This window comes from Notamacropus eugenii, chromosome 2 (genome assembly GCF_028372415.1).
Source record: "Notamacropus eugenii isolate mMacEug1 chromosome 2, mMacEug1.pri_v2, whole genome shotgun sequence".
Taxonomy (NCBI): Eukaryota; Metazoa; Chordata; class Mammalia; order Diprotodontia; family Macropodidae; genus Notamacropus; species Notamacropus eugenii.
This window is the reverse complement of record NC_092873.1, coordinates 437,446,456-437,462,769: the sequence shown is the minus strand read 5'-3', so window position 1 is coordinate 437,462,769 and position 16,314 is coordinate 437,446,456. Positions and strand designations below refer to the sequence as shown.

The 16,314-nt window shown below is 37.0% G+C and overlaps 1 protein-coding gene across 2 annotated transcripts in view; it reads right to left on the bottom strand.

The window, feature by feature from the left end:
* KDM5B (lysine demethylase 5B) overlaps nucleotides 1–16,314 on the bottom strand; it is a 71,848-nt gene that overhangs the window by 33,126 nt on the left and 22,408 nt on the right. Inside the window, exons 2-7 of one of the 2 annotated variants that reach the window (XM_072648181.1) lie at nucleotides 13,455–13,532; nucleotides 9,216–9,338; nucleotides 7,628–7,798; nucleotides 6,176–6,232; nucleotides 2,895–3,029; nucleotides 847–943 (exon numbers count right to left, since the gene is read on the bottom strand). In XM_072648181.1, the coding sequence (XP_072504282.1) occupies nucleotides 847–943; nucleotides 2,895–3,029; nucleotides 6,176–6,232; nucleotides 7,628–7,798; nucleotides 9,216–9,338; nucleotides 13,455–13,532 (661 nt within the window). The remainder of the gene's footprint in view (nucleotides 1–846; nucleotides 944–2,894; nucleotides 3,030–6,175; nucleotides 6,233–7,627; nucleotides 7,799–9,215; nucleotides 9,339–13,454; nucleotides 13,533–16,314) is intronic. The other variant, XM_072648182.1, reaches the window with a different exon arrangement.

Genomic DNA, 16,314 nt, shown 5'->3' with positions numbered 1-16,314 from the left:
ACCCACTCTTTTGTTTTTTAAAATTTAATTTTATATTCAGTTATAAATTTTCTCCTGTACTGAAGAGGAGAGGAGCTGGGTTTCAGTCTATACTTTGGGTCCATCAGCTCTCCATCAAGAAGTATATGTTCCATCATGAATCCTTTGGAATTCTGGTCGGTCATTGTATCATCAACCAGTCTTTAAGAGTTAGCTCCAATTTCTTATTTTCAAAGACCCAAGGTTTTAAAGTTTTAGAGTTGGACCCAACACTGTTTCTCAAAGAGTTAACTAGATGGACAAAAAAAATGGTGCATGGCCATATTTGTTCTTCTATCTATAAAATGAAGTAGTAAACTCTAAATGCAGGGAAACAATAGCATCTATTTTGTATGTGAAATGAACCTGAACTTAGGAAGAGTGCATGACTGTGAAATACTTCCTTCAACATAGTTCCAAAGCCCATATTTACCTCTAAAACAAAGGGTAACATGAGGTCTCTGTGATCTAAATCAATGGAGGATAGATTAACTAGTAAATTCCAAAGTTAATTTTGAAACTTAATTTTTGGGTTTTATTTCTCTATCCAAACCCTGACCAGAGAAAAATGTTGTAGACTATCCCAAACTTCCACTGGGATACAAACAGTCATTAGCCATTGTTTGGAGAAATATGCATTTGCCTATACCACCTGAAACAAACTGTTAGCCAAATGTTTTCTAAGCTGAAGTTTTCAATAAATGCTGAAACAACTACCGAATTTCAAGGATACACCCCGAACGTACATTTAGGAACTCAATTACATATAACATATATTTGGTTTTGTTATTTTTGCTTCTGAATTCTCTACTCATTACTTATTCTTACCATTTTCACACTTTGGAGCTGGACAGCCCATTCGGCGCCTCAGATTATGAGTTCTGGCTTCTGGAGCCTCTCCTGGTTCTGTTTTAATATTAGTGGCCTTTTAAGAAGTAGCACATTAAAAAAAAAAGTAGCACATTAGTATTTCATTTAACTAATACATTCAAATGTTATAAGTGAAAGCTAAAGGTACTTAAATGAAATGAAACTGTAATTTAGCAATTTAGCAATTTTTTTTCCCATATACCACCACCTTTAGAAAAATATCATTTAACTCATTTGGGTTATACAGAATTCCCTATTGTTAAGGAGAATGAACAACCCAGAAGAGAAGATCAGTCATGAATTCTCAGAACTACTGTTTTGAGTGGTTTCAACTCTCTCTGTCCTCATATCCTATCCCCTAACATCTTAGTGCCATCTTCTTCCTTTGCCTTCACAGTCATCATCAGGTAAAGGCCTCAGTTGTTATATAGATGGCATTTCAATATACTTTAACTTGATCTACTGTCCACTCCCACCTGGAAAGAAATCATTTCCATTATGATTTTATACTCATTTCTGTTAGTAACTCTCTGTTCCCCATCATGTTCCCCCACATTACTGGCCATTTTGTTCTTTTTTTTTGAAAGCTCTATATATGGCCTAGAATCTAGTATTTGTATATAAATCTCTCCCTTAGGGAGTAGATTCCAAAACTCAAAAATCAAAACTCAGAATAAGAATCTAGAGGAAAAACTTCAGCCTGAATCTAGACCAGGCTATAGGTGGGGTAAAAAAGACTGAGGGGATCAAATGGTTTAGGGCTATGATCTGGAAAAGGGAACTGGAAATAGTCTTAAGGTTAGAGGGAGGCCATCGACAAAGTCACACAAAGACACACACCCTCCTTCTCTCTCTGGAAGAGGAAACTAAGGATTACGAGACTTGTAATAGACTGAGCCTTGACAAGTGGGGCCAAAGCCTCAATACAGGGCAAAAAGATCTTATTTTAACAAGAGTCACTCAGTAACAAAACTTCCTTTTTTTCTTTTGTATCTGTGGAGCGGGTGTGCTTGTGTGTCTCTGAGTATTGTAAATTACTGCTCCTTCAGGGCCTCCCTGTTGGAAGAGAGGGGTAGGAGGAAGGTAGGAGGGCCAGAAGGAACAAGGCAGGGAGGAAAGCATGATACTTATTTAAATAGAGCACCAACCCTGAAGTCAGGAGGATGTGAATTCAAATCTGGTCTTAAGACACTTACTAGGGGTGTGACCTTGAGCAAGTCACTCAATCCTGAGCCAATCCTTCTCCTCAATTTATTCTTTCTGAGCCCAGAGACTTACTCATTAGGCTAGATAGGAATTCAAAGCCTTGCACACCTCTACTTTATAACAAGTTATAAAAAAAAATGTTCATCTTTCCCATGAGAATCTCAAGACAATATAATTTTAAGCTATCTTTTTTCTATTCCATTCTCTTTGTACTTACAAAATCCTATGTTCTATGATCTTACACAACCTTGAAGAAACAAACTAGAGTTTCCCCCTCCCTCTCATGTAGCATAATGACCTAATATCCCCTATTATTTCCTAAGGAACAATACTTCAGCAATCACATATTTGTTTTTCTATACATATTCTATCACAAACTGGGACACCTCTAAGAAAATGTAAAGTTTTCACCTCATTCCCAGTTCTGCTATTATATAAATTTTAATATAAATATTTCTCTACTCCCCATATCTCCTAGCATTAATTTCCCTAGCCTTTTTAACTAGAACCTCATACAACTATTTTCTAGTTTTTCCTGGGGCTCTCACCTCCAGCAATCACTTATCTTTTTACCCAGATACTAAAACTTGTTAGTTAGAAAGCCACCTAATTATCAAGGTATAATCTCAAAAAATTATACTTTTCTCATATGTCCGCCATATGTAAAAAGGAACTACATGCTATATGCCTTCATGAGGTTGACAGGCTTCCAAAAGTAGAGAGAATACACAAGTAAGAAACTCAGAGACATGCAAAACTAGTACTAAAATTTTAACTGATGAAACTTCTAAGGTTCTCACCTCAGATCTCATACGTTTTGCACGGCGTGCAGGGGGACACGTTTCCACAGGCTGAACTGACTGTCTCTGGGGAATATCATGGGGTTTATATTCCTTGTCCTTTGTGTCTGTGGTTAGATTTGGCTTCTGCAGACACTGAAAACAATACAATTGGATTGGTGAGATTTCACTCTTCCTTTTAAACACAGAACAGGCCCACATATGATTCTGTAAAGTGTGCTTCAAATCTATTGGTAAAGAACACAGAATGTACACAAACAATGATCGCTACTTGATATTACATCTACTTAAATGGCATGTTAACATAAGTATAATGATGTAAGGGTTGGATTTAATGTTGCTTTAATTTATTCAAGTGATGGTGCTATCATTCAGAGGTTATTAATTAACCAAGACTATAATAATTCTGTATGAACCATTAATTGAAGACTCAAACTGTGAAGGCCTGAAAGCAATTGCTTCCGAAATGAGGCTGTAGTTAAGGACATCCGTTCACAAAAAGGTTGAAAATTTAAGACAGGAGCAACTAGGTATGCAACATCAACTTTTGCACATATCATGGCACACCATCCTTACTGACTTCAAAATATGTCCATGAATTCCTCTTTCAAATTAGCACAAAAGAAGCTAAGGTTGAAAGACTTATGTTGCAGAAAGAACTAAAAAGTACTACACAAATACTATCATAAAGTAGTATGAAAATCTAAAAAGTAAAGCAAAAACATATCTTCATAAGCAGTGAACTGGCAATGGTATCTTTAATCTTGCTGAGATTATGACCTTGTCTCCTAAAAACCAAACGAACATTATTCCTATACACTATTTATTTCTGAATTTAAAGTTAATTTTAAAGCTTGTGATGACAGGAACCAAAAGATATTTCTTACGGATATTGGTCAGTCTCTCCCTCCCCCCAAAAGCTAACATTGTTGAGAACAAAATTCAAGCATTAAGATCAAGAGTTCTAATTTGGTTATTACTGATCCGTCACTACCATTATCATGAGATGGTATATTTGTTAAAACAGGAATACTTAATCTGTTGATAAAAATAAGCTGAAATGTGTACTTCTCTGTAATGACATTTCTGGAGAATCTTTCCAGGTCTAAGATATGAATGATATTAGAATAGAATAGAATTATTATAAAATACTCTTGGATAAACAATTTTAGGGCACAGGAAAAAGAAAAGTACACATAGCACTATAAATTAAAAGTCTCTCAGTTTCCCGACAAGAAGTTTCATCTCTAAGAAAATCATCAGAACAATGCATCACAGTCTTAGCAATTAAAGAAATCAACTATCTATCTCTGATTAAAATGCTGTAAGCAGGAAAAATTTCTTATAAAAACTGACTAGGATGGCTATCAACTATATGTGGCCAACACATTAAGGCTCATTAATCAGTTAAAAAACAAACAAACAAAAAAAAGCTAAAGGCTATTTAATCAGCTGCATGAGTTTTAAATCTTTTGAATCTCCAAAGGAAATTCATAAAGCCATCAAGGTTATACAACAGCAATAAGCACTTAAATCTGAACTTCCCCTATTCTTTGCTATTGAAGGTTTTAAAACAACCAAAATAAAGGTTCTAAACAAGTTAATTCAAATTTTAATAAGAGGAAGAAAAAAGAACTACTTAAAAATTTTCCCCCCAATTTCATGGCAAAACCAGCTCCAGGACAAGATGTCAGTCTGGGAGTGATTAAAAAAATTGGTCCCACATGGTATTATTAAAGTCTGGCCCCACCACTGATGGACAGAGAGGCTCAGGTACTAAACTGTCTGGATCTCTTGCCACAAAGTCTCTACAAGTATTAATTCTATTTAAAGCCTATTTTGTTCCAGATCAACATTATTCTCCAAATGTGAAGGTTTAAAAAAAAAAGTCCACCACATATTCATTTCACTTCAGAATATTGTTTAAAAGCACTTTTAATCCGTTTCATACCTGATACCATCAAATACTGTTGTCTAATTTTAATTTTATTGAGGAAAAGGGATACAAAAGGGTGATAAGCCTTAAAAGGTAGATTCTCTGAAGGAGAGATTTAGAGAACAAGCTTACAGTTAGATAAGCTTGGTACATAATGACCACATCTTTCCAGTTTAACCCCTGTCCCCACTCCCAAATAACTCTTAGCCCAGCAGTTCTCTACTATGGAGGCAATTCCATCAGGCATAATTTTTTTTTATCTATTTTTTTTACTACCCTTTTACTAACAAGCTAATGAACTCGTTATCTTAGATACCTACTCCATGCATTCTAATATTCTTTAAGAATGCTTTAGCAATACAAATTTAAGCTCAAAACACATTTGCTCAAGATTAAGACTCAGTGAGACCAAATACAATTTAAATAATTCCATTTCCCCAAGCCAAAAAGCATTCCTGCTTTCCGGGTGGGAAAATGAGTGGAAAAAATAAATATGCTTGCAAGAATTGGTGCCACCAAATAGGCAGGAAAATTTACAAGGATGACACATGAACCATCCTTATGGAGCAGGGTAACTCCTCTGAGTTTTTTCTTAATACCCTTGTTCAGAGTAGCTAGAGACAATCTGGGAATTAATAATGGCAACAGCTGTAACCTGGATCAATGAAGTTCTGGAAGAACAAAAAGCCCCAGAAGCCTCACCCACCACTCAAGTAAAGCCAATTTCAGCTACTAGATGGAAAAGTGACAGAGATCCACAGAAGGTCAATACCCAAACAAGAAAAGGGTGATGAGGTGAAGGACTTTTTCAAAATCCACCTATTCCCTTCCTCTTGCAGTCTTTTCTCTGACACATTATAGATTCCCATCAAACTTTAAGGAATTGGCTGAGATGCAGCTCACTTGTAGCCTGAAGTACTTTGCTGCTCTGGCCTGGAAAGAAAAGTTAAAAGCACATATCCAAAAAGATCCAAAATCAACATCCTCCCCCAAAACAAAACCACCAAGGCTCCAGTCTTGGTTAAAACAGAAAAGAAAATGAAAAAAACTGGAAACCAGCATAGGACCTGTCTCTGTGAGGGACTACTGGCTGGGGTAGAAGGAGACAAGGGTCCCTAAAGTATCAAAAATCAAAGGAAAAGAAAAAAACACGAAGCACTACCACACACACACAATGAAAGAGGAAAATAAACTACATTTGTTTGTTTGTTTGTTTATTTGTTTAGAAAGCCAAATGAAGCCTGCACATCCTGCACATCAAAATGGGGGCAATGATGACAACAGTCAGCTTTCAGGCACGGCAGATTTAAAACAAAAACAGCACAACAATAAAGAGGAAACGTACCTTTTCCAGAACGCCATGATCCACTAAACACATCAGTTTGGAACATATGTCAGGTGCCTATTGCAAGAGAGAGCTTGGAAAGTTACACTTAACAAAAAGCGGGGCCACAAAAACTGAGAGTGCAAGCAGCCCAGGTGTGTCTCCTGCCTTTGCCGCTGCTTCCTTCCACACTGCCCAGGCTGTAAAAGTAGGGGCCTGATGACGTGGCTCAGAGGTAGCATCTCTCCATGCACTGGCTACCTGATTCATGATGCAACGAGCTTTGATCCTACCCTATCTGAGCCAGAGAGGTTCCTCAAACAACACAATACTCAGCCGACTCATGAAAAACTAAAATCTATACAATTTTAATAGTGTCAATTCACTGGTTCATGCTTGCAAACTGGTATAAAGAATAAAAGGAATTAACATACAATTCTGCCCCATTTCATCCAATGTTTTATTCCTTCAAGAACACTGACACATAAGACATCTGAAACGTTCAGACCTATCAATTTATTATTCACTTACATTCTGTTGTTTCTGAAAATGAGACTGCTACATTAATTGGATCAGGCTTTGTTGTTACATAAAGCATACAAAACTGAGAACCTGCAAGACTCAAGCATTCAAGACTGTTAAATGCCCATGACCCTGTAAAAGTCACCTTTCTTACCTTCATCATAAGACTGACTTATTACCAAACCTTATTAACACATCCTTGAAAACAAACTAAAGTAACTATGGATAATCCTAGAACACTGTGCTTCTGGTGTACAGAATTTCCATATTTCTTCTTAAATCAGAGACTCTTATAAAGGTATTGTTTTGGAAAGTCCAGGACTAAAAAATCTGCTCTCTTGATCAGACTTTAAAATTATGATTAGAAGAAAATAATAAATATCAACAGACCCAAAGCTTTCCTCTCTTAAAATAAGTTATCTTGCCAAGAAAGACAATACACCAAAAAATAAAAGAAAATATGAAGATCTTCCATCCTGCTAATGATCTCTACTACCTCCTGAAAATCTCAACAAAGAGCCCAACTGACAAGGGAATGAGTGGGCAGGTATTTCTTAGGATGTACTTCATGAAACAACAATCAGGAACACAAAAGTAAAAGAGGTTTGAGGTAAGAACTACAAGACTTCATTCAACATCAAGTGTAAGACAAAATGGCACATTTATTCAGCAACTCATTCGGTGAAAGATGCTTCACTTAGTTATTAAATTTCAACCTCACATGAGACACTACCCCAGATATTTTGCAGAATCTAAAAGAGAAAATCACATATAATGCTACACTTAATCAAAGAAGTTCACTGAAGAAATATAAAATATTGATATTCTGAACAGAATCTATGAAAAATGGCTCAAGGCTGTTTCTCTAATTCCCACCTCTTACCCTCTCACTCCAAGGAAAACAATCAGGTGTTTACTAAAACCAGATTTCAAATACCAACCAATACTCACCAGCAGACTAGCTCCAGACTGGAATAGGTTGTAGGGGTAAAGGATTCGCTCATAATGTGCTCGAATGTGTGAGCCCACAGCTTTGCCTGGAGCAAATCCCATCTTAGTGGCAATTTTGGTCCATTTTCTCTCTTTGCAGACAACATCGAATCCACCTTCTTCTGCAACTAACTATTAAATAAAATGGAAAGAAATACATTCATCATTTAAGTGTCAGATACCAAAAACAAAATTTTCTTAGTCATCTGGTATTAGAGAATTTCTTAAAAGTACATTATCATGTCTGCATAAATCACCAAAATTTAACAATTTAATTTTCTTTAATTTTCCCACAGTATGGAAAATAGACTTTCCCCTCCCAATTATTTATTACAATGAATGTATAAACATAAAACTAAGGAAGAGGTTTTCAAGGAATGTTTCCCTGTATCAGTTTAAACTGGATGAAGTGGGTGCTTTAACAAGCATGAAATATTTAATTGCACCCAACATGGGCAATGGGAGAGAGTCAAGAAAGGGCTCTACTATTAGCTCTGCATCAGATTCCAAGCAGGTACTCCAAGCTTACCCTCTAGTAACAAGCTAGAGCAGAGCTAGTTAGGAGAGTAAGATGTGCTGGTCATTATAGATGGATTTGTGCTTATCTAGGTTCTGTACTCCAAAGTTTTGTAAAGTTATTTGGAAAACACCTAATAGTTATCTCATGTGAACTAAGGGGTCTAGAGACCCCTTACCCCTTGTGTAAGTGGAATTAGGACTCTCCAATAGGTATTTATTACCATCAGACTAAAACACTGAAGAAAATTCCAAAGTTGTTGCTAAGGACTTTGCAGCCAGTCCTCTCCTGCCTCTTCATTTACTCAAAGCAGTAAAAAAAACCAAACCAAACCAAACCAAACAAACAAACAAACAAAACCAAAACAGGTACAACAGAATAAAAGAGGATTCACAGATCAAATTTGATTCAATAACATTTATAAGGGCCTAGCAGGCATGATGCTGTGCCAAATGAATGGGTCTCTGTTGACAAAAAAGAGTATACCTGTATGTGTATCCTCTCCCTATTTAGGAAATGGCAAAACAAAAAAAAAAAGCAAATAGGGTACATGAAGGAGGAGCCGCATCATTACTAAAGATCTAGTTCCTAAGGACAGAACCAAAAGCTGTGACAAGTCATATAAAGACAAATTTAGGCTTGGTATCAGGAAAATTTTCCTAACGCTTTAAGAGCTGTATAAAAGTAGAACTGGCTGCCTCAAAAAGCAGTGGGTCCACGGAAGTGTTCAAAAAGAAAACTGGAACAAAACCACTTGTCAATTTTATTAGAGTAAAGATGACTTCTGTCTATGAGTTAAACAAAATGACTTCTTAAGGTCCCTTCCAACTCTCCACCTATCTAAATATACTAGGCAAGTCCTGATCTAATGCCTAAAACACCATGCACTGAGATTAGCTCAGTTGGAATAAAGCCAGTTTTTTTTTCTTTGAGAAAGTAAAGACTCAAGGAAACACCATTTGCTAGTATACCTCAAATGAAAAATAGAATATTACTCAATTAATTTTTAAAACATTTAAACAAACCCATTACCCTATTAAGTTGAAATAAATCCAGTATCTTCCTTTCAACATGTGGAATTTTTAAAGTACATCCTTGGAGCTCCCAAAATTTTGCAATCTGGTCCAGAAAATTCAGTTTTACTCGAGTTTGAGCCTAGAAGACAAAGAATTATGTTATAACTTAATTTGACTACAAAAATTTACCAAAGTTCATATGCAGAATTATGCTCCTTTCATTTACACCACAAAAATTTTGAATTTCCAAAAACTTTGAAAAATATAATACAAGTATTCATATGCGGCATTACCACTAGTGAAAGCGGCTTCCAAGGAATAGGATAGTTTTATAGTATACACCTAAACCATACAATGGATAGCTTAAAGCATAGTATATCCTGCATTACAGGTCAACAGGGAAAATTTTAAAACTATTATTTCTGTACTGTAAGGAAGTGATAATTCCCTTGAAAAATCCTATGCTATGAAAGCAAGTACTGAAGAGCTATTTCATTTAAAGGAAATATATAAAATACTCTATCCAGAATAGGAGGTGATTTATTTTTTCTCCTAAATTTAAATGTCAACATTACTCCCCAATTTGGTCACCTTTCAACCAAGTACGTTAAAATCCTGCTCTCTGAAAGCAAATATTTACTGAGTAAACCTTTATTAAGCTCCTACTGAAAAGAATCTATCACATGATGCTTGCCCCTAAGGAACTCACATAACTAGCAGGGGTGATAGAACAAGCACAAAAATAAACCCATAATAAAGTGTTGTGTGAAGAGGCCTTAAGTGCAAAGCACTTTAAAAGGAAGGGCTCATACAATAGGAAAGAAAGTCTCTGAAGTCAGAGATACTGGCTTTCAAATCCCATGCTTACTACTGATGTTACTTCCATTTAAATCATGTTTTAAAATGGACAGCTGGCTATTGGGGTCCAATTCAGAGCTATGTCTATGATTCTTTGATTTTATGACCCTGTGAACTTATGCTTATTTTAAGACTTTGGTTTTCAAATCACCAACACATGTATTCTTACAATGAGGCAGACAGGGCAGTGACTATTCCAATTTTCTAACCGGAGAAAAGGCTAAGGGAGACAAACACATTTGCTCAAGTTCACACAACAGGACTGAGACTCTTGAACCCAAGTCCAGTCTATGTCCTAAAACTTGGCTCTCTACAGCCTAGAAATCTTCCTCTACCTAATATCCTAAAGCTGTGAGAAATTACTTAAAAGCCTGAATTATTTAAGAATACAGGGAAATGGAAGAGTTTTACCTTTTTAACACACCACTTTCAGCATCAAAGCTGACATAACTTCTTAAAACCTATACTTGGTTTTAGATTGTAAATTCTTGTAATTCAATATAAAAATCAAATGTTCCTTGAAGTTAACTTCATGTAGCTAAGTTGTCATCAGAAAGTCATTCTTAATTTCCAGCCCTGCCTACTCTATGCTTTAGACTCCTGATATATTGGGTTCCAAGGGATTTCCCAAAACTACCCTCATTCCAAAGTGATAAAACATTAAATGTATGTTTATTTGTAAATTTGTTCATCTGGAAGCAAAGTGGAGCCAGAGAATGATTTCAATAGGCAGTGAGAGATGTAAGACTGGAGCTCAAGGACACTGCAGCAGGATATATAGATCTGGCAGGCATCTGTCTAGAGATTATAGTTAAATTCAGGAGAGCTGATGAGATTACCAAGAAAGAATGAAGCAAGAAATGCTTAACCACCTGTGGTCCAAGGACTTGTTACATATTTTGACAACTGTCATTTCAGTTCCCACATTCAGAGATGTGAGAAGCTTAAGTAGGGAAGACAAAGTTGGGAATAGTTTCCACAGGAGGGATAAAGGACTCCCTGGTGGCAGTGAGGGCCCAGTTGATATGTCATGTTTCCCAACCAACACACTTGTGGAGCTTCCTCCAGACTCATTCAGCAGCTCCTGAGTAGGAACTGAAGCAGTGGATAATGGGGAGTAATCCACAGCTGATGTTTAAGGCAAGTGTAGGGTGATGAAAAGGGCCAGGACCAAGGGATTCAAGAGTAGAGAACAAGGAAGGGCTGAAATGGTTAACTGTTGGGTTGAGACTGGAGTGAGAGGAATATGAAGTCAGACCAAGGGTCTGGTAATAGTCTGAAAAAGTAATGAGTGGGAGGGATGAGATGAGGATGAAAAACAGGGTAAGGTAGTATAAAATGGGGAGAGATGCAAATCATAGGTTATGAAAAGAGGAAAATGTCAATTTCCCTAATTTAATTAGGGAAGTGAAACATTTATGGGTCAAGGTGAAATCTAGAGCGTCTGAGTTAAGACAGGTCAATGGGATTTGGGAGAAGCTGAGGAATTAGGATATTACGGAGTTTGAGAGAGCATCTAAATAGATTTAAAGTTCTCTAGTATAAGGACTAAAGTTAGGGAGGAGAGGAAGATAGTGAACAAGGTACTGAACTCCTTGAGAGAAAGGAGGTAAACAATTGTCCAAAACCATATGAAAAAAATGCTCCAAATCACTTTTGCTGTTGTGTTCAGTCACAGTGACTGTTCATGACTGCATTTGGCATTTTCTTGGCAAAGATACTACAGTGGTTTACCATTTCCTTCTCGAGCTAATAATACAGATGAGGAAACTGAGGCAAACCAAATTACTAGAGAAATGAAAATTAAAACTGAGGTTCCATCTCACTTCCATCAGAATGGCAAAACTGACAAAAAAAGGGACAAATATTGGAAGGGATTGCAAGAAAACATGCAGATTAATGCACTGTTGGTGGACCTGTGAATTGGTCTATCCATTCTGGAAAGCAATATGGAACTATGTCTTTAAGACCCTAAACTGTGCATGCCCTTTGACCTATTGATGTCCATACCCTAATAAAGACACCAAAGAAAGAAGAAAACATACAATAGGTACAAAAAATATTCATAGTAGCTCTTTTGGTAGTAGCAAGGAACTGAAACTGAAAATTAAGGGGATATCATTAGCCGTAGAACAGCTGAACAAATTTTGGTATATGAATGTAAGTAAGAGAAATTGAGAAAGTTTCAGAGAAAAAGCAGAGTACAATGAGTAAAAATAGCAGGACAACTGATACTGTAACATCAACACTGTAAAACCTGTGAAAGACTTAAGAACTCTGATCAATGCAGTGACCAACCAAGATTACAGAAGAATGTTTAGAAGTGCTGCCCATCAGGACTCTATGAAGAATGAAACCCACATTTATTGAAAGGGCCAATACACAAACTTGTTTTGCTTAAGTCTGAATCAGTTACAAGGATTTTGTAGGAGAGTGAGGTACACGGTATGGGGAAAAGGAGGGTGAAAATTGGGATTGAAGGAAAATGGAAAATTTTGTTACTTAGAAAAAAAATTAAAAGAAATCTGGGAAGACCTATATGAGGAAAAGAAAGGCTTGTTAATTACGATAGACAGATAAATGAAAAGAAAAAGAGAAAGGAGGGAAAATAATCTGGGGGCTAGGGATGTCAATATACTACTGCTCCCATAATTCAGATTGGGTACAAAGCTTTGATTAAGTGAGTTTCAACAGAGAACAGGTTGCTAAGTAAAGAAGATTAAGGCAGAATCTAGAAGTAAAAAATGGGAATCAAATAGAATTCCAACTCCTCCTCTAGGCCAGGGGATTATGAGAGAAGGTATATTCACTGGGGGATAGAAACCCTAAGACCACACTGTTGCCAGAAGACATTCAAGTCTCTGTGAGGACTGAATGAAGGTCAGAGAAGGTGGTCCAGGATGGATAAAAGCAGGAGTGGACAGAGTTAGGTAGAAAGGGTTTGGGTAAAGAAAGGAAAAGAGGTGCTAAAGAGCTGCTGGTGATTGTTAAGTGCAGGAATAGAGAAAGAAGCAAGAAAAAGTCATGGGGTAGCAGTGCTAAAAGACCCCAAAACAGGCCTGCTTCTTCAATTAGGTTACTGATAGAAAAAGGGGTGGGGCAGTGACTGGGAGGGGAGAGCAATAGGAAATGGTGAGTGGTGGGTCATCCCCTTTGAGGGCAAAGATCTCTGGCCAACAGCCAAGGTTCAGATGAAGCCCACTGGATGTAGCTGCTCTTCTTCCTTCTTTAAGGTGGTTTATTTTACAAAATATGGTTCAATGCATAAGACTGACACTTTTGTTACCACGCCACAATACTGTCTCGGGAAATAGTCATATTCAACCAAAAGACTAAAATGGTTACAAGTCTTAGAATAGTACGGGGAATTAGAATATAATAATATTCATGACCTCACCTCCAATTCATTCAGTCTCTGGATTCGAGGGGTAAAATGAAGTTTATCAACATCACATGCAAATGGTGGTTGCCAAGCCTAAAAGAGAAGAGAAAGCAATTAGAAGATGACATGCTATTAAGATCCAACTTTCAGAATTCACACGAAGTACAAGTGCAAACTCTATAGAAAAGGGCAGGGGAGAGGGAGACTGCCCATTCTCATTACAACTATACAGTTATCCCTTTCACACTGCTATTTTCCCCATAGAATCAACATAAACAATTAAATGGGAATTTTGGGGGAGTTTTGCAGAAGCCATAGATGACAGAGAAAATGCTTAAAATATATGTACAGTATTGTATAGTAAAGGAAAAAAGAGAAGGATATCTGCAAAATCAGGAGACTTCTTCTCCGGGATGAAGAGACAGCCAAAAAATTTTAGGTGCTCACAACACCTAAGGACGGGATAACTATATAATTCTACTTTAGTTACGTTTCTGGCAAGTATACTGTGGACTGACTTTTGTATATTCTTTATTACCACTGACAGCACAAAAAGAAGTTAAAAAGAAAAGTATTTCCAAAACATAATAAAAATCAATTTACAAATAAGATAAATCTTAAAATACTATATAACCACACACACCCCCACCAAAAAGCCAAGCTTGCCTGAAAAACTATTGATACCACTCAAGGGAAGATTACAAAGCAAGAACCCAAATTGACTTAGGATTATTTCTCATTTGGCTCAGGAGTTGCAAACAAAATCAGTGAAAACCTAAGAAATCAGTAGGAATAGATTATGACAAGGAAGGAAAATAACCAATGCTGGAGGGTTTGTGGGGAAAAAAAGGGACACTAACACACTGTTGGTGGAGCTGTGGACTGGTTTACCCATTCTGAAAAACAATCTTACTATGCCCCCAAAGCTGTTAAACTGTACACACCTTGTGACCCAGCAACATAGCTAGTAGTTCTATTACTACCCCAAAGAGCTGAGGGATGCCCATAAATTGGGGAATGGCTGAAAAATGTAAATGTGATAGAATACTATTGTGTTCTAAGAAATAATAATAGTCTGGTGCATTACTCTTCCCCCTTATAGCTTTATCTCCCCTCTGGTTGGTTGCTCTTTTTTTTTTTTTTACCTCTGCTCCCCACCCTCACCCCAATTGGCACACATCTTTAAAAGCCAACTCAAATGTCATCTAAGAAATGAAGACCACCCAGCAATATCGCTTCTAGGACTGTATCCTAAAGAGATCATAAAAATGGGAAAGGGTCCCACATATACAAAAATATTTACAGCAGCTCTCTTTGTGGTGGCCAAGAACTGGAAATCAAGGGGATGCCCATCAATTGGGGAATGGTTGAACAAGTTATGGTATATGAATGTAATGGAATACCATTGTGCTATAAGAAATGATGAACAGGAAGACTTCAGAAAAGCCTGGAAGGACTTATATGAACTGATGCTGAGTGAAATGAGCAGAACCAGGAGAACATTATATACGCAGTAAGAGCAACAATGTGTGAGGACTGTTTCTGATAGACTTATCCCTTCCCAGCAATGCAAGGACCTAAAACATTCCCAAAGGATTCGAGGCAAAATGCCATCCATATTCAGAGAAAGAACTATGGAATTAGAACGTGGAATGAAGCAGAATATTTTCTCTTGTGTTATGTTTTGGCTTTTCTCATGTTTTCCCTCATTCATTTTAATTCCTCTATGCAACATGACTAATGTGAAAATATGGTTAATAAGAATGTATATATAGAAACCATAAAAGACTGCATGCCGCCTTGGGGAGGGAGGGAGGAGGGGGAGAAAATCTAAGATTTATGGAAGTGATTGTAGAAAACTGAAAACAAATTTTAAAAAGGGGGAGGGAGGTAAGATACAGAGGAAAACAAAAAAAGAAAGAAATAACCTTTCTCCAACCACATAGCACCATGCATAACCTGCACTCCATGAGCTTCAAGCACTCAAGGAGATATTTTCAAAATATTTCAAGGACAAGATACCAAAAAGAACGTGAAATATCATGAACAGCATTTTAACCATGAAGAGGCAACTGAAAAAAACATGATAGTACTATCAACCCACATCTCTGCTAGAAACTTTCATGGTTTTATAGTCTATGCACAGAGGTAACCTAGATCAAAACACAAAAAGGGAGCAGGTAGAATTCCACAAGTAATTTTCTGAAGAGTACCCTCACAGTACCTAAAAGGTATATTTGCTTAAGATAGTGTTGATAATCTAAAAAAATCATTTGAATCTCTACAGCAGTTTTTAAATGTCTTTCTCCCAAGTGTCCCTAATTCATGTGCTGATCACACTTTTTTTTTAAAAGAGACTGGGTCTCCCCTCTCTTGGCCAGGCAGAAAGGCAGGGACTACCCAAGAGTTGATTTCACTGTTGTTCAGCACATGAGCTTTAACTTGGACCAGTCTGAACATTCCCAGGCAATCTAATTATCTCCATACCATGTCGGCAATCCGAGGACTCCTTCCATTCATAGTGTTGATGTATGGTAGTGTAGATAGATACCCAATCAACTTAGCCCACTGCAGCTTAGAATACTGAAGTTCAAGAGATCTGCCCACTTCAGTGTCCCCAGAAATTGACAGGCATGTGAGATCAAGTCAGGGTAAATCACATAAAATGCTAAGATAAACAGATATAACTCTGCTTAGAGTTTCTCAGAATATGAACAGCAAGAGTCAAATATGTTGTCTGAGTCTTTCTGCAGAAAGTCAATCAACTGTGAGATACTACTTGTCAGTTTCCAAGGACACTAATGCTCTGGGTGTCTAGGCACTAAAGATATACTTACAGAAGATTCTCCAAATACAAATCACAGCAAACTTTGTC